The 18,987-nt window shown below is 42.9% G+C and overlaps 1 protein-coding gene across 1 annotated transcript in view; it reads right to left on the bottom strand.

Moving 5' to 3' along the window:
- Positions 1-18,987, bottom strand: part of FOXRED2 (FAD dependent oxidoreductase domain containing 2) — an 80,322-nt gene that overhangs the window by 13,225 nt on the left and 48,110 nt on the right. The window contains exon 7 of the mRNA XM_063427605.1: positions 13,264-13,429. Within this exon, the coding sequence (XP_063283675.1) occupies positions 13,264-13,429 (166 nt within the window). The remainder of the gene's footprint in view (positions 1-13,263; positions 13,430-18,987) is intronic.

Below are 18,987 nucleotides of genomic sequence, written 5' to 3'. Positions count from 1 at the left end.
ATGGTGGTTTGGGAAGTTACAGGGTCAAATATAGCATGTTACATTTTTCAGTTTTTTCACATTGAAATTCGCCAGATTGGTTACATTGTCTTTGAGACCGTATGGTAGCCCAGGAATGAGAAAAAAAAACCATGATGGCATACCATTTGCAAAAGTATTGCAAATGGGGTATGTCCAGTCTTTTTTAGTAGCCACTTAGTCACAAACACTGGCCAAAGTTAGCATTCATATTTGTTTGTGTGTGAAAAATGTAAAAAAAAAAAAACTAATTTGAATGCCAATTGTGGCTAGTGTTTCTGCCTGAGTGGCTACTAAAAAATACTGGACATACCCCATTTGCAATACCTTGAGTTGTCTACTTTTTTAAATGGTGTGCCATCATGGGGGTAATTTTCATTCCTGGGCTACCATACGGTCTCAAAGTCAACAAAACCAATCTGGCGAATTTCAATGTGAAAAAAATGAAAAATGTTATATGCTATATTTGACCCTGTAACTTTTGAAAACACGAGGGGTACTGTTATACTCAGGAGACTTCGCTGAACACAAATATTAGTGTTTCAAAACTGTAAAAACTGTAAACTGTATCACAACAATGATATCGTCAGTGTAAGTGCCGTTTGTGTGTGAAAAATGCAACAAAACGTCACATTCACAGATGAAATCATCGTTGTAATACATTTTACTGTTTTGAAACACTAATATGTGTTTAGCGAAGTCTCCCAAGTAAAACAGTACCCCCATGTACAGGTTTCATGGTGTCTCGGAAAGTGACAGGGTTAAATACAGGTGATATTCAAAAAATGTGAATATCGTGCAAAAGTTCATTTATTTCAGTAATGCAACGTAAAAGGGGAACTAATATATGAGAAAGACGCATTACATGCAAAACAAGATAGTTCAAGCCGTGTTTTGTCATAAGTGCGATGATTATAGCTTACAGCTCATGAAAACCCCAAATCCACAATCTCAGTAAATTAGAATATTGTGAAAAGGTGCAATATTCTATGCTCACAGTGTCCCACTCTAATCAGCTAAGTAAGCCATAACACCTGCAAAGAATTTCTGAGCCTTTAAATGGTCTCTCAGTCTGGTTCAGTAGGAATCACAATTATGGGGAAGACTGCTGACCTGACAGTTGTGCAGAAAACCATCATTCCACAAGGAGGGAAAGCCTCAAAAGGTAATTGCGAAGGAAGTTGGATGTTCCCAAAGTGCTGTATCAAAGCACATTAATAGAAAGTTATGTGGAAGGCATATTACATGCAATCAATAAAACAAGCAGTGTACATAGAACAATATCGGACCTCTGAAAAGTATAAGCATGCATATGGACTCAGTACTTGGTTTGGACCCCTTTTGCAGCAATTACTGCCTCAATGCGGCATGGCATGGAAGCTATCAGCCTGTGGCACTACTGAGGTGTTATGGAAGACCAGGATGCTTCAATAGAGGCCTTCAGCTCTTCTGCATTGTTCGGTCTCATGTCTCTCATCTTTCTCTTGGCAATGCCCCATAAATTCTCTATGGGGTTCAGGTCAGGTGAGCTTGCTGGCCAATCAAGCACAGTAATCCCACGGTCATTGAACCAGGCTTTGGTGCTTTTGGCAGTGTGGGCAGGTGCCAAGTCCTGTTGGAAAATTAAGTCAGCACCCCCATAAAGCTCATCTGCGAAAGGAAGCAAGAAGTGCTCCATAATCTCCTGGTAGATGGCCGCATTGACCCTGGACTTAATGAATGAAGCACAGTGGACTAGCACCAGCAGATGACATGGCTCCCCACATTAACACAGACTGTGGAAACTTCACACTGGACTTCAAGCATCTTGCAGTGTGTGCCTCTCCATTCTTCCTCCAGACTCTGGGTCCTTGGTTTCCAAATGAGAGCAACTTTTGCATCTCATCAGACCAGGTCTGTTTTTCTTTAGCCCAGGTAAGACGCTTCTGACGTTGTTTGTTGTTCAGGAGCGGCTTGACAAGAGCAATACATCTGAAGCCCATGTCCAGGATCCGTCTGTGTGTGGTGGCTCTTGATGCACTGACTCCAGCCTCAGTCCACTCCTTGTGAAAGTCCCCAACACATTTGAATGGCCTTTTCCTAACAATCCTCTCCAGGCTGCGGTCATCCCTGCTGCTTGTGCATCTTTTTCTTCCACACTTTTCCTTTCCACATAACTTTCTATTAATGTGCTTTGATACAGCACTTTGGGAACATCCAACTTCCTTCGCAATTACCTTTTGAGGCTTTCCCTCCTTGTGGAATGATGGTTTTCTGCACAAGGGTCAGGTCAGCAGTCTTCTCCATAATTGTGATTCCTACTGAACCAGACTGAGAGACCATTTAAACCCCAGAAATTCTTTGCAGGTGTTATGGCTTACTTAGCTGATTAGAGTGGGACACGGTGAGCCTAAATATTGCACCTATTTACAATATTCTAATTTACGGAGATTGTGGATTTGGGGTTTTCATGAGCTGTAAGCCATAATCATCGCACTTATGACAAATCACGGCTTGAACTTAAATCTTGCTTTGCATGTAATGCGTCTTTCTCATATATTACACTGCTCAAAAAAATAAAGGGAAAATAAAGGGAAAAATAAAGGGAACACTTGAACAACAAAATGTAACTCCAAGTCAATCACACTTCTGTGAAATCAAACTGTCCACTTAGGAAGCAACACTGAAATAAATTTCACATGCTGTTGTGCAAATGGGATAGACAACAGGTGGAAATTATAGGCAGTTAGCAAGACAACCCCAATAAAGGAGTGGTTCTGCAGGTGGTGACCACAGACCACTTCTCAGTTCCTATGCTTCCTGGCTGATGTTTTGGTCACTTTTGAATGCTGGCAGTGCTTTCACTCTAGTGGTAGCATGAGACCGAGTCTACAACCCACACAAGTGGCTCAGGTAGTGCAGCTCATCCAGGATGGCACATCAATGCGAGCTGTGGCAAGAAGGTTTGCTGTGTCTGTTAGCATAGTGTCCAGAGCATGGAGGCGCTACCAGAAGACAAGCCAGTACATCAGGAGACGTGGAGGAGGCCGTGGGAGGGCAACAACCCAGCAGCAGGACCGCTAAATGACCTCCAGCAGGCCACAAATGTGCATGTGTCTGTTCAAACGGTCAGAAACAGACTCCATGAGGGCCCAACATGCACAGGTGGGGGTTGTGCTTACAGCCCAACACCGTGCAGGACATTTGGCATTTGCCAGTGAACACCAAGATTGGCAAATTCGCCACTGGCGATCTGTGCTCTTCACAGATGGAAGCTTTTAAGATTACTCTCCCGTTTTATCCATCGGGGGAGGTACGGTGTCCAGTTAGATATAGCGTCGGAAAGACAGCATGTGATCTGCATTAGGGGTTAAGGCCTGTTGGCGGTAAGTTGCTTTGCTTAAGACCTTCTTGGGGTCAACAGTAATAATCTCAAAAATCAAAAGTCAAACTTTAAAAGGAGTGGAAATAAGAGTAAATATAAGAATAGTCTCTAAAGTAAGAGCCTGAGCCAGCCCAGCCTACACAGCCAGAGCAGGGAAGAGGGGTTACCTTGCAGTGGTGGAGGTCCAGGACATGGGGTATGCATGGGTGGCCTCGTGAACTAGGGCCCCATAATGTGCTTGTCAGGCTCAGCAACCATTCATGGCATGTAGAAGGGGGTCCCGGTGTGCGGTGCGTGTTGTATTTAGAGAGTCTCTGTAAACAGGGTAAGTCTTCTGCGTGTCATACAGTGGTTGTGGTATGTATTATCAGTGATGGTGTGGGACCTTGGTCTGTGGTCCTCAGGTCTCAGCTCTCACCCCTTTCAGATGCCCTTAATGTCTGCTCGGGCTATGGTAAACGGTGGTCTAGCTGCTGTCTTGGTCTTAGTCATAACCGGTGGCTTCTGTGGGTTTGTGTTGTCTCTTTACCAGGAGCCTGATGACGAGGCAAAGTCTCCAGTGTGTAAGTAGCTCTGCGGCCCAATTTTGTGACTGCTGCGTATGCGTCCGGCGTGGAGCTCTGGGGGATGAATGGGGTGAACCGTCCCGGATTCCAAGTGTGGGTGCGGGTTGGGGAGCTGTCGTTGTTGTTGGCTGGTCCCTCTGGGGACAGTGAGTCTGGAGGCAGTCCCAGGGCCCACAGCATGGTCTGGGCATCCTGGATGTTCTGGATAGTGTGTGTGTTCATTCGCTTTAGGGCTGCTAGTACTCTGGAGGACCGCCAGCAGTAGTCAATCTTGTGGGCTCGGAGTACTGAGGTGAGTGGCCTGAGCGAACTGCGCCAGGCCAGTATAAAACGAGAGTGCCATATCTTCAAAGCGGAAGGGAGTTCTGCCACGGAGAGCAGATAGGACCACTGCCTTGTCTCTGCCATTACGGAGGGTGACGATAACATCCCTCGTGGCTGTGGTCGGTGCCCCTGCCGGAATAGAGACTCGAAAGACCTCTTCTGGGATAATTGCTTTGGCCTGTCTGTGTGCAAAATTGCCGGCAAAAGGCACCCCCATGACTTTAGGTAGTTCGGCTTCTGGAATGTCCTCCAGGACTCCCCTGATTTTGAGGTTGGGTCTCCGCCTGGCGTCCTCCAGGATCGCCAGGCAGTGTTCGTACTGCTGTGTTTGCTTGATCAGGTCTTGCGTGGAGTGTTGTATCATGGTGATATTCTGGGCCTGGGTTTGTGAGGAGCTCTCCAACTTGGTGATGCGGCCTGTCAGGCCTCTCAAGTCTGCGCGGAGCGCTGTGACATCCTCGTGGATGTTTCAGGTCCGCTAATAGTGCTTTTAGGACCGCTGTGGTGATCGGTTCCGAGTCTGCCTCTGTGGAGCGGTATTTCGCCTTCTGTGGTGGGTTAGAGGTCTGTAGGTGTTCCTCCTCTGTATCGTCAGACATCTCCTCGAAGAAGTCTGAGCACCCGCCATGCAGTGCCACCATGTTTGTTTCAATGGCTCCTCGTGCCTTCCTCCACATCTCCCCGATCGTGAGCCCCGAGGCAGGCTTGTTCAGTATCGTTTTTTTCCCCTTTTTTCCCATGTGGTCCAGGGGTATTTGCCCGTCGTTTAGGGTATGAGGGGGGTTATTTCTAGCACTTTATCTCCTTATGTAGCCCAGAGCTCTCCATGCATGCGACCGTTCGCTTCACCTCTGAATACCTAATTACTCCCTTCTGCGGAATTCGGGGATTAATTACTCAAATAAGATAAGTCATTAATGACAACACTCAACCTCGTTTTCATCCTTAACACCATCCAATGAATGTTTGAGCACTGCATATTTAAATGAGTTGTATAACACTGTTAAATGGTCTTGATAAAAGTCCGGTTGGACTGAAACGTCGACACTTTGTATTTGAACATTGATTGCTGAAATAAAAAGTACTTTTGAAATATTCTGGAGTCCTGTGAGTACGCTCCATCAAGACATTGTATACAAGGGCGGAGATTGCACCGAGGCATAAACAAGACCGGGAGCAGCGAGTGCAGGACACTTGGAAGTTTATATTAATCTTATTTATATATAGGTATAGGTTTTATTTGTATATATATATATATATATATATATATATATATTATATATATATTTATATATATATTATTTCATTCCAAGTGTATTTTGATATCCATATATATTTATTTTAAAATACAGTTAGGATGAAATCACACACACACACATATATATATATATATTAAAATATATATATATTTTTATTTATTTATTTATTTTTTTTATTATTTTTAATGTATTTATATATTAATTTATTTTATATATATATATATATATATATAATTTTATATATATATTTAAATAATATCATTCTACATGCAATTTGATATTAATATATATATAGGTGATACTCAAAAAATTAGAATATCGTGCAAAAGTTAATTTATTTCAGTAATGCAACGTAAAAGGGGAAACTAATATATGAGATAGATGCATTACATGCAAAGCAAGATAGTTCAAGCTGTGATTTGTCATAAGTGCGATGATTATGGCTTACAGCTCATGAAAACCCCAAATCCACAATCTCAGTAAATTAGAATATTGTGAAAAGGTGCAATATTCTATGCTCACAGTGTCACACTCTAATCAGCTACGTTAGCCATAAAACTGACCTGACAGTTGTACAGAAAACCATAATTGAAACACCTTCCATAAGGAGGGAAAGCCTCAAAATGTAATTGCGAAGGAAGTTGGATGTTCCCAAAATGCTGTATCAAAGCACATTAATAGAAAGTTATGTGGAAGGGAAAAGTGTGGAATAACAATGTGCACAAGCAGCAGGGATGATCGCAGCCTGGAGAGGATTTTCAGGAAAAGGTGTTGGGGACTTTCACAAGGAGTGGACAAGAGCAACCACACACAGACGGATCTTCAGACATGAGCTTCAGATGTCGTATTCCTCTTGTCAAGCCGCTCCTGAACAAACAACGTCAGACGCAGCCATCTACCAGGAGATTTTGGAGCACTTCATGCTTCCTTCCGCGGACGAGCTTTATGGGGATGCTGACTTCATTTTCCAGCAGTGAGAGAATAAATAGTTGTGGCGCACCCAGACTACAAAAAATATAACACAAAGAAGGCTACTAAAATGCCTATCTAAGAATAAATATGGGGATTTGGTTCCACCATATGGCTATATGTTGTTAAGCCCACCACTGCTTTCAAAGTACCCCAATATTGGTGGGTCCTACGCTAAAATGTGGGGGACAAATTAAATAGTACTAGTGTTAAAAATAAAAGGTGTTAAATTAAATCCTAGTAAGAGCATAGTGAGTATACAAAAATAAGTGATGAAAGCAATTAATTAATTTTGTATACTCACTATGCTCTTACTAGGATTTAATTTAACACCTTTTATTTTTAACACTAGTACTATTTAATTTGTCCCCCACATTTTAGCGTAGGACCCACCAATATTGGGGTACTTTGAAAGTAGTGGTGTGATAGCCTTCGGGATATACCGTGACGTCATCTGCACGGTGTATCCCCACAGAAGAGAGGAGTTAGACCTCTACCTCCACAAGGTGGTGGATCTAGGCATCAAGTACGGGGGCTCCTCTTTCAACGACTACCATAAGTCAGTATCCCATGGGTGACGACCCATCTGAAACAGTTCAAAGTCTGAATTAACTGGTGTCAGATGGATACAGAACTATTCTGTCGCCACTTCGCTGGTCTCAGGCCCCCGCTTCCGCCGTATGTAACGATACATCTCATACGGCGGACTTATGTCCTTCCGAAGCCGATCCTACCACCTCCACTCCCACCCCTCATCCCACTTTCACCCCTCACAACAAACCAGTGGGTGGTCTACATGACAAGCTGGGTAGGCCCATCTCCTTTCTAGGTAATTTCAACGCAGGCTCCTGCAGTTTCAGCGCCTGTAGATTATTGCACATCTGCTCCATATACTTTAGGGCACATACCAAGACCATGTGCCCGGCCAGGTTGTCCCCTAACAAATAACTAACCAACAATAATGTCGACAACCTGTTTTTTTTTTACCTAAGGTCACACCCTAGCAGGCATTTGGTGGAAAAATCGGACCACTGGGTTCACACTAGCCATATTGTAGCCATCCCATGTGGGTATTGTAGCCATCCCAACAGGCACACTGGAATGTCCCAATCTTTTGTCAACATGCCAAGATCCAGTTTCCACAGACACTCTCCTTTCCTCTGAAATTGCCAACGGTTTCATGATCGTCCCCTTCACCTTGTAACGGACCGTTTCATCAGACAAGGGGTTAAAATCCGTTTAGGCGATATGCCCCTTTCTGAGAGACAGGTACAGCTACTGCAGAACACCAAACTCCCGAACTGGATACAAAATAGCACTCCAAACTGGAACCTCACGAATAGCTGCTAGCAGACGAACAGGAAAAGCAGACATCAGCTTACACTCCTAGCAATCAATCTCCAACAGCATACAGTGAATTCCCCCAAGAACGAGACAAGGCTCCGTGTTGAGGGTCAAGCAGTGGTCTCAGGTCTGGAACACCCAGCCTGCTTTTTATTACAGTTGTGCACATACAGGACACACCCAGGGGGAGGCATAAAACAACCAATCAAGTAACAGTACAACCTACACATCCCCTCCCCTCAGATAAGCAATTAACATAATTATTACATACAGTAAAAATACAGTTTCCACACATACTCGGTAACTTTAAAACCATACATCACATTCTCTATAAAATTTACATATCCACAATCAATCCATTCAGGGGAACAACATATTCAAAAATGGCATGAATCAGACCAGGGGTTCAAAAGTTAGTAAAGTATCTTTTAAAACCCCTGTCAGCATGGCTAAATCTGGCTCACACAGGTTTTACAGAGGCCTCTATCCTGGAGACAATGGGGGGAAGTAATCCAATTATCCAGGGATAGAGGCAGACTCCATTGAGCACATGGTTACACAAAGACAGTAAAACACTTTAAAATACATAAAGTTACTTTTTATACATAACACACAGACATGTAACATATCCCCAGATAGCTGGGATCTGAACGCACAAAACTACCGAATAGCGCGCAGATCCTATTCACACAGTTCAATTGCCATGGAGCTAAAGTCTTTCCCATAGTCTTTCATTATATGAATAGGCTCCATGGCATAGCTATCTGGGGTATCACCGCTCACACAGGGCAAGTACCGAATGGCCCCCACTGTATTTAAAGGGCCAGAATGAGTGACATGCACTGTTAGGGCCGAATACTGTTTTTAAAGGGCCCAATCTCCCAGGGACCATAATCACATGGCAAGAGGCTGGCAAGCAGTCCTCTCCAGGCCCAAGTGGCGAAGGGCACTTCATCACACACCTCCTCACCGTTTTCCTCCTGGCGCACTAACCCCATTGGTGTTGCAGTACACAAATATTCGAATAAAAAACGGCTAATTATTGAGTTATCGGCACCGCACTGCTCTTTTGTTCCCAGCATAAACGCACTCATACCCGCAGACGAATTCTCACTTCAGTATGTAACAATTGACGACGCCATACAGTCCATCATCTCATCTGGTAGTTGCCCCTGGCTCAGCAAAATGTCCATCACAAATGCTTTTAAATTATTACCCATGCACCCCTCACTCTGGCACTTGCACGGTGTTAAATGGCGAGGAAAGTACTACTTCTCCACACGACTCACTTTCGGCTCTCGAAGCAGCCCCAAACTCTTCGATATCTTCGCTGAGACACTATGCTGGCTGCTTCTGAACGTCCTCAGGTGTCACTCCGTTATCCATTACTTAGATGACTTCTTACTGATAGAGCCAGGGGCACAAAACCCACCGCTATCAGCAGTACTACAGCACTTTTTTCCCACACTTGGCGTACCATTATCTCCATCAAAAACAATTGGCCCCACAACTAAATTAACCTTTTTGGGGATAGAGCTAGACCCTGTTACCCTCCGAGCTAGCCTTCCCCACGACAAACTGATCCGCTTGAGAGGGAGATAGACATGTTCCTGCGGAATGATGTTTGCACCAGAAGGGAACTTCAGTCCCTTAACTTCGCCATGCGCATCATCCCGCAGGGAAGGTCTTTTATATCCAGGCTTCTTTGCCTGCTCCACGGGGTACCGGACTCTTGCCCAGTTTCATTGGACCCCCACGCCAAGGCTGACTTAGCTATGTGGGGGAAGTTTTTGGCAGATTGGAACGGTATCTCCATGTTTATCCCCCCTCTCTCCATTTCTTCACCCATCATTCACACAGACGCTGCAGCCAACACTGGTTTCGCTGCCATCTTTGGGAACCACTGGTTCAGGGGTCACTGGCCCGCTAAGACGGATGCCTTGCCAGGATTCAGGGAGACCTCAGCCCTATTCAAAATCTATCCCATTGTAGCGGCCGCACACACCTGGGGTCATCTCTGGTCCGGCAAGGCAGTAAAATGCTACTCTGACAACTCGGCGGCTTGCGAAATCATTAACAAGGGGCGCTCATCGTCCCTGACCATCATGCGGCTGACTCGCAAGCTGACCTGGCTGGCAGCAACCGTCCAGTTTCACTTGTTTTCACATCCCAGGTATCCACAACACGGCTGCTGATGCTCTTTCTCGCTCTCAATTCAGGTATTCTCCCAGGCACTCCCTACGGCTCACCAACAGCCATCCAGGACACCACGATTTCACGAACTAATCCTGAATTGAGCACACTAATGCATCACGCTAGGACTCTCACTCACCAAGCACTATCACTTAACACAGCTATCTCATACAATAGGGCACTTACCATATTTAACAAATTCACTGCAGAATTCGGTTTACAAGGCGACTTTTCTACACAAACCATGGTGGCTTTTGCCTCTTTCTGCCACTTACATCTTAAACTTTCTCACAACACCATTGAACTTCACCTCACCGGGGTTCAGCACCATAGCCTCACCAATTTTCTCAACAACACCCCCTTCTTGTCATCATATCCCATTAAAAAGGTCTTGAAAGGTATATTAAAGGTTTCAGTACCACTCACCACCACAAGACTACCTATAGATGGGCCTATCTTTAGATCACTTCGCAATCTCCTTGACAAATCTCCGTTCGATCCCAACACAAACCTGGTAATCAAATCTGCTATTTATCTTGTTTTCTACGGTTTTCTCAGACCCAGAGAGTTCACCGTTGTTTGTCAAGGAGAGATCACGCACAGCCTAAAAACATCACACCTCACAAAGGTGGAGGATCACTACCTACTTATGATCCCATCAACTAAAACTAATCATTCGCAACACCCCACCATAATTCCTCTCTTCCCTACCGATAATGCCTGGTCTCCGGTCAAGGCGCCGGTCAACCCATCACGCGCACTTACCAGACTCTCCGCTCTTATCACTGCAAGGGCACCCGCTCACCACGGCTAAATTCACGACACACGTCAGAACACTACTAGCTAAACTGGGTTACAATCCGGCTTCATTCTCCGGGCAGCAAGGTTGCTTGCTGTCCTGATGAAAGTTCCCAAGCGGAACTGAAACATTGACAATTGGAATAAATAAGAAGTTTTTTTTCTACAAATCCTGGGAGTGCTGATTATCTTTGGTGTTTATTTATATATATATACACACACTTAGATCATATATATATATATATACATACATATATATATATATATATATATATATGTATATATATATGTATATGTATATTTATATATACATATATATATATATATATGATCCAAGTATATATATATTATTTTATTTTACACTGTTTTAAAACTTTATTAACCTTTTTTTCAGGCAGCAGGGGGACTACCTGTCATTCTAGGCACTCCCCACGCTGGCACTGCTACAGACGGCTATTCCGTCCATGTGATGGTGAGGTCCTCGCAAGGACCTCACGATCACATGGCCCAGGAGGGCTGTATCTGCAGCAGGGGGACTTCCTGGGATGTCAGGTAAGTCCCCCCATCGCTATCGCCGGTGAACAGATAAGTGAGGACGGCGTGGACGTGCTATGCCCCTGACGGAGTTTACAGCATAGCACGGTCGCCGTCCTTAAGGGGTTAAGATTACTCTCGTTTTCATGTATGTCCTGGGTCAATTCTAAACTATTAGCAATTTTGTTCAATACTGTTAGAAAAACTATCCAAATGATATATCTACGGAAGTCACAGTTCAAGTCTATAGAAATTTTGTATTAAATCATTTTAAAAAATCTTGGAAATTGAGGCCATAACCCATTAAGGACCAAACGTCTGGAATAAAAGGGAATCATGACATGTCACACATGTCATGTGTCCTTAAGGGGTTAAAGGGTTAAAGGGACACTTCACTGCCCAAATACAAAAATTAATCACTATTTAGTAGATATACCCCAAATGAAAACATGAATGCATTTCACTTTGCACATTTCGACTGGGGGTATATCCAAAAACGGCCCTCCCCTTTTTGCCCCAGCCTGGACTTTCTGTAGTTGTCCAATCACAGCATTCCCAATGCAGCTCAATGAAAAGTCTTTACAGGGCAGTTGTTCAATAGCTGCCTCTTGAGTTTAGCTCCACTGAGCTAACCAAACCAGGAAGTAACATAACTGGGGTCCTGGGCACTCAAATGGCAGATGAAATTTAATGTTGAAAAATGCAAAGTTATGCACTTCGGCGTAAAGAATACACAAGCAACGTATACCCTTAATGGAAGCGAATTAGGGATAACAACACACAAAAAGGACTTGGGAATTGTTAAAGACAACAAACTATGCAACAATATGCAATGTCAATCAGCATTGGCCAAGGTCAGTAAGGTATTGTCATGCATGAAAAAGGGCATTCATTTTCGGGACGAGAATATCATTTTGCCACTTTATAAATCACTGGTAAGACCACACATTGAATATGCTGTGCAATTTTGGGCACCTGTTCTAAAGAAGGATATTATGGCACTAGAAAAAGTGCAGAGGCGGGCTACAAAATTAATAAAAGGATTGGAACTTATCAGCTACGAAGAAAGGTTAACAAATTTAAAGCTATTAAGTGTAGTAAAACATCGCCTGAGAGGGGATATGATAACATTATACAAATATATTCGGGGCCAATACAAACCATTGTGTGGAAATATATTCACAAACCGAACTTTACATAGGACACAAGGTCATGCGTTTAGACTGGAAGAAAGAAGATTTTGTCTAAGGCAAAGGAAAGGTTTTTTTACTGTAAGAACAATAAGGATGTGGAATTCTCTGCCTGAAGAAGTGGTTTTATCAGAGTCCATACAGATTTTCAAACAGCTACTAGATGCATACTTGCAAAAACAGAATATTCAAGGATATAATCTTTCAATGTAGGGTAATAACTGCTTGATCCAAGGATAAATCTGACTGCCATTCTGGGGTCAAGAAGGAATTTTTTTCCTAGCTTGTTGCAAAATTGTGCTTCAAACTGCGTTTTTTGCCTTCTTTTGGATCAACAGCAAAAAACAAATGTGAGGAAGACTGAACTTGATGGACGCAAGTCTCTTTTCAGCTATGTAGCTATGTAACAAGGTAAATTCATAAAAGTGCCAGTTTCTATTGAAATCTGTACTTTTTGTAAAATGAAAAAAACACACTGTTCACACATGAAGTAATTCAGCAAGCTATAATGCTTTAAGGGTCCTGAGTGTCCCTTTAATTATAACTGTTTTACACGTTCCAAACAATCTGTCTTAGATATAATATTTTAGTAGATCAACCAAATGGGACAGCTTAACATTTTATGGTCAGTTATCAGGGAAATATAAACAATATATAATTCACATAGAAATATCAATAAAGAATATTTAACATAACATTCTTACTCTCCAATGATCACAACATCAGCCAGGACTTCAAACATCTGGTAGAGACCTGATGCTTCATTCATACGTTTTATAAGAACATTGAGGAGCTGCGAGATAGGGTAGTGTGTTGCCTTCCAAGGAATGTTGTGGTAGCGATGTTCAGTCAAGCGGTGGACGGTGCGAGCTGAGAATGAGCAGAACGAGTTAATTGCAAATCGGATTAATGGAACAGAAAAAAAAGAGACTTTGAGAAAGACCCAAGGAAGTGGGAATTTCCCAGGAGATTACCCTTAATTGAAGCCACTATATCAAGGTAAAATGCAAACTTTATTAATTGAACTAAAACCTATATAAACAACCCACCAAAAATAGTGAGCTCTACAAACGTGATTGCGTGAAAAAGCTACTGTTGTTAGTAGACTATTCCTATTGAATTATGGGATATATAGAGTGTAGCTGTATTATAAATACTAAAAGTATTCCTATATTAGAAGTAAACTAGGAACAAAAGGAGAAAGGAGAGAATTTGAATAAATCTCCTCTTTTAACCCCTTCCTGACCTTGGACGTATCAGGTACGTCCAACAAAAAACGGTTCTTAATAAAAGGTACGTCCAATAAAAAACGGTTTCTGGAATAAAAGGGAATCATGACATGTCACACATGTCATGTGTCCTTAAGGGGTTAAAGGATCACTATAGGGTCAAGAACACAAATATGTATCCCTGGCCCTATAGTGTAAAAAAACACCATCTAGCCACCCTGGGCCCCTTATGCCTCCATAAATATAGCACAATCTTACTGTATTCAAGCCAGAAGCTGTAACTCTGCATGCTGTTAGACTCAGAAAAACAAGCAGTCTGCTGACATCAGTCTGATCCAATCACAAAGTTTCCCCATAGGATTGGCTGAGACTGACAAGGAGGCAGATCAGGGGCAGAGCCAGCATAATTCAAACACAGCCCTGGCCAATTAGCATCTCCTCATAGAGATGAATTAAATAAATGAATCTCTATGAGGAAAGTTCAGTGTCTGCATGCAGAGGGAGGAGACACTGAATGTTTGGATTCATTATAGGCAACCATGACCCAGGAAGGATCTCTAACAGCTATCTGAGGAGTGGCCAGTGAAGTTATCACTAGGCTGTAATATAAGCACTGCATTTTCTCTGAAAAGACAGTGTTTACAGCAAAAAGCCCAAAGGTAATGATTCTAATCACCAAAACAAATTCAATAAGCTGTGGTCTTGAAAAAAGTCTGCATAGACTAAAACGTCGACTATTGTGTTTATCACTGTGTTTGCTTAATAAAGCAGCAGTCTGAATTTACTTTATCAAGACTCCAGAGTGCTCTCTACTAGGTATATATATTTTGGTTGGAGATTGTGCACCGGAGCACAAAAAGACCGGGGACATCAAGTGCTGGGATCTGGAAATATATATATATATATATATATATATATATATATATACACACACACACACACACACTTGTGTTCGGGGCACTGTAATGTTAATGTATACTGTGTATTGACGTAACCTGTATATAGGACAAGGTCAGTTGATGTGTGCCGAAACTGACGTATGCGGTAGGCTAGTAAATAAAGTGGGCTCACTCCAGTAGAGTAAAAGAGTTAAGGGAGTGGAGGGTGGGGCATGCAGAAATGTCAGACCACTACGGTAGTGCAGGTAAGGGGGGAGTCCCCTAAGTAGGTCCCACATGCCCCTCACACAACTCTAGGCAAAGCCTTCACATTTGTGTTTGGGGCAACCATTGTAATGTTAATGTATACTGTGTATTGACGTAACCTGTATATAGGACAAAGTCAATTGATGTGTGCTGAAACCGACGTATGCGGTAGGCCAGTAAATAAAGTGGGCAAAAGTAGAAGCATCATGCCAAAGAATATTTATTAATAAATGGAACATAATACAAAGGATATACCTCAAGATGACAATTTTACAAAAGCTGACCTCATTTCTAGCACAGGTGGAGTAATGTACACAGAGAAAGCGAATGACTTCCAACAACCTAAGGACTAACGTCATACTAAGTGTATTATTTTATTAATATATACATATATATTAATATAAAAATACACTTTAGAGTAAAACTACGCACAAACATACATATAAATAAATAAATAAATAAATAAATAAACGTCCAGACTCCTGCACTCACCCCAAAAAATATATATAAAGCGATATTACCCGGGTGCTTCCAGGCCAGTAGATATACAAAGTCAGACAGGAGCACTCACTTGGAATTTTTCAATAGTGTATTATAAAGTGTTCATCAAACTTACATGACTGTAAGTTTGATGAACACTTTATAATACACTATTGAAAAATTCCAAGTGAGTGCTCCTGTCTGACTTTGTGTGTGTATATATATATATATATATATATATATATATATATATATATATATATATATATATAAATATAAAAATAATACAAAAAAATGCAAAACAAAAAAACAACAACCATATTTTACATTATATATATATATATATATATATATGTAATTTTTTTCTAAGTGTATTTTGATATAAATATAGATATACATATTGTTGTGCTCGGAATTTATCGAATACGTAATGGAATGTAGAAGGAGAAGCAAAGTTGGTTGAGGTGTGCCGAAACCAACGTACGAGTAGGCCTGTAAAAGAGGGCCCACAAAGGTGAATTGTTAATATAGATGGGTGTAGGTGGGTGGGGACAAACAGCTTGCACAACAAAGGTAAGTAGGGGGGTAGGGTTTAAATAGGATCATAACTCCTCCCACAAATTCAGGCCAAATGGCCTTCCAACTTGTGCTCGGAATTTATCTAATACGTAATGGAATGTAGAAGGAGAAGCAAAGTTGGTTGAGGTGTGCCGAAACCAACGTACGAGTAGGCCTGTAAACGAGGGCCCACAAAGGTGAATTGTTAATATAGATGGGTGTAGGTGGGTGGGGACAAACAGCTTGCACAACAAAGGTAAGTAGGGGGGTAGGGTTTAAATAGGATCATAACTCCTCCCACAAATTCAGGCCAAATGGCCTTCCAACTTGTGCTCGGAATTTATCTAATACGTAATGGAATGTAGAAGGAGAAGCAAAGTTGGTTGAGGTGTGCCGAAACCAACGTACGAGTAGGCCTGTAAACGAGGGCAAAAAGAGCATTCAAAGAAAACACCTTATTGCAAGTTTATACGGCTTGTGTACTGAAAGCTAGTAAGGAGCTTTTACTCTGAATGAGGTATATATGTAACTAAGCTGAGGATTACCTGTGGCCCCATCACCTAGTGATGTGGACTGGGGTGTAAGAGCTTGGGACCGCTGATGCAGCGCTTCTGCAAAAAGAGAGACCAGTGAAGGAAGCCATGATGTAGCTTACCTTAATGGAATGTTTAGATGTGAAGTAATGGATTAGTACTGATAGTGTGTGGCTGACCTTGGATACGTAAAACGGAGTGACAGCATAGGAGGTATAAATAAGATGCTTGATATGTAGGTTTAGAGGAAAAGTACAATAGTTTAAAAAAGTCTTGAATCAAGCAAACTACTTGTGACATGGAACAATATACAAAGCCCTGGCGTGAGTGATAGAGTAGTCGTGAAACTGCGTGAAGCGTGCATATCTGTATGAGGTGTAACTGTGTGCTTAGTCCAAGATTATCTCATGAAAAGATTGTATCCTGGATGGTATGTAGTAGGTCGTAGGGAGACCTTAAACTGAGCGTGAAAGAGCTTCAGCGGCTGTGTTGTGGACACCAGGAATGTAAAAGCAGACTAAAAAGTGCTGAGAGGTTGCTGCCAGCAAAGTCAGCCTGTGAAAATAGCCACAAAATGGTTAGCGAGGATGGCCGCCCGAACGTAGGCCAGGTGTCATAGTGAAGGGTGAATAGATAGTAGATTAAAGGCGTTAGATAAGTCCATCTTGCTCAACCAAGCCTTACTACTTGCTAAGTGATTGCTTGTATGGCATGATCAATTTGCGTAGTGCAGTGGGAAGTCCATAGCGGGAATGAGGGAGTTTGATGCTGGGAATGGATGTAGAGTGCGGTGCGGAAGAGGTCTATGATCAGACGTATTATAGGGTATAGTGAATTTCTACATCGATGGGAATGGTACGCCAAGATGAAAAGTGTGAAGACCTAAGGAGGCGATCGTGAACCCCGGTATGACTGCTGTGGACAGAAGGTGGTCCAACGTAAGAGGGTCAATGGGTGCAGATAATAGGTTAGGGCATACGAGTGTACCTGTGGGAATGGCGATAAGGCCCGTGTGAACCCCTGTGAGAAACCTGGCACCAGAATCTACCAGATGCCTAGCTGGGTGTAAATGCAGATAGAATATTAGGATAACAATGTTAACCTTAGTTGGGCGTATCTTAAGTGACAGATGGGCTGCGTGTAGGTTCTGTAGCAGATGTGCAAAACCCTGCATGTAGTGAAATAGCATACCCCAGGATTAAAGTCATAGTGCACCCGAGCTTTCCCCAGAAATGAAATGGTCAGCCCAGCTTGTCCCTCTGGCCGCCTCCCTGACTAGTGCGTGGGTTGAAGGGGTGGTGAGAAGTGGAAGTAGCTGTCTCTATGCGAGAGGCAATGATAAACAGAGGAATGGAAAGCTTGGTTAAGTCGTGGGTGTCACTCTTTGGAGTACTGAAATGTCGCCAAGAATATAACCTTTGTACTGTAGGGAGGCTTGTGAAGTTAAGTAGTGATGTTAGTTTAACGTCCTTTCTGTCGAGAATTACTTTCTCCATGGAAATTGGAACAGGATGGGCCGGTGAGACGTATGGAGAAGTGATAGTGGGTGGTGGGGACGGGGAGGGAAATGAGGGGCAAGCCAGACTGTATGACTGAGATCGCCAGGTGAGCGCCTGTACCAGAATCCCTGGTAACTGAGGGTAGAAGGGGTGAGGGATTCCTATGGAGACCCTGGCCAGACTGGCATGCTGGGTATTTCGTCCAACAGGAGACCGATTATCGGGATGGATACTTGTGACATTCTGAAAAAGAAATAATGATTTGGATAAGTAATGTGTCTTAGAGGTATGGATGAGACCTTCGGAGAACTGGCCTGCTAGCTAGAGCCGAAGCGAAAATTTTAACTAGTACCAAGTGACAGGTGAGGCCCTGCTACTGCCAAGTGGCGGAGAGAGGCTATACCTATGATTTGGGCCGAGGGGATTTTGTGGCCACTTGAACAAGGTGGCAGGATGTCGGCCTCTCGGTGACCTTAAGAGATTCAAAACGTGTGGCCGTGACATGGGCAGCCCTAACTGTAGCCCTAAAAAAGGGTGAGCAAGGTGGCTAACTATGATTTGGTCATGGGGCTGAACCTCCGTGTTGAGGTGGGGTGTAGACCGTGCGGGACCGTAGTATTACTTAGGATAGCTAAGGCCAGCGCCTAACCCTCAATGCCAGTTATCTAGCCTAATGGGGCTTGTCTCTTAGAATGGTGTGATGTAACGTATGTAGATACTTAACATTGAGTGTTTGTCCTCTTTATTTGGGCAACGCGCCGGAAGATTACAATATATTCTTGCGTCTGCAGGGAACTGGCCCGGTCCGGGAAGCCTTAGGGGGAAAATGATGACTAGTGGGCCTGAGGCGTGCCACGAATATAATGAGTGTAAAAATTTTGAACGTATGAGAAGGTGTGTATCAGAGATACTGTAACGTACGAACGTGGGTAAGTTGAGGGACCTGAACGTTGGTCCGTAAATTAGAGACAAGCTCCTGGGTTC

The sequence above is a fragment of the Pelobates fuscus genome, chromosome 7 (assembly GCF_036172605.1).
Source record: "Pelobates fuscus isolate aPelFus1 chromosome 7, aPelFus1.pri, whole genome shotgun sequence".
NCBI lineage: Eukaryota > Metazoa > Chordata > Amphibia > Anura > Pelobatidae > Pelobates > Pelobates fuscus.
This window is presented reverse-complemented; position numbering and strand designations above follow the sequence as displayed.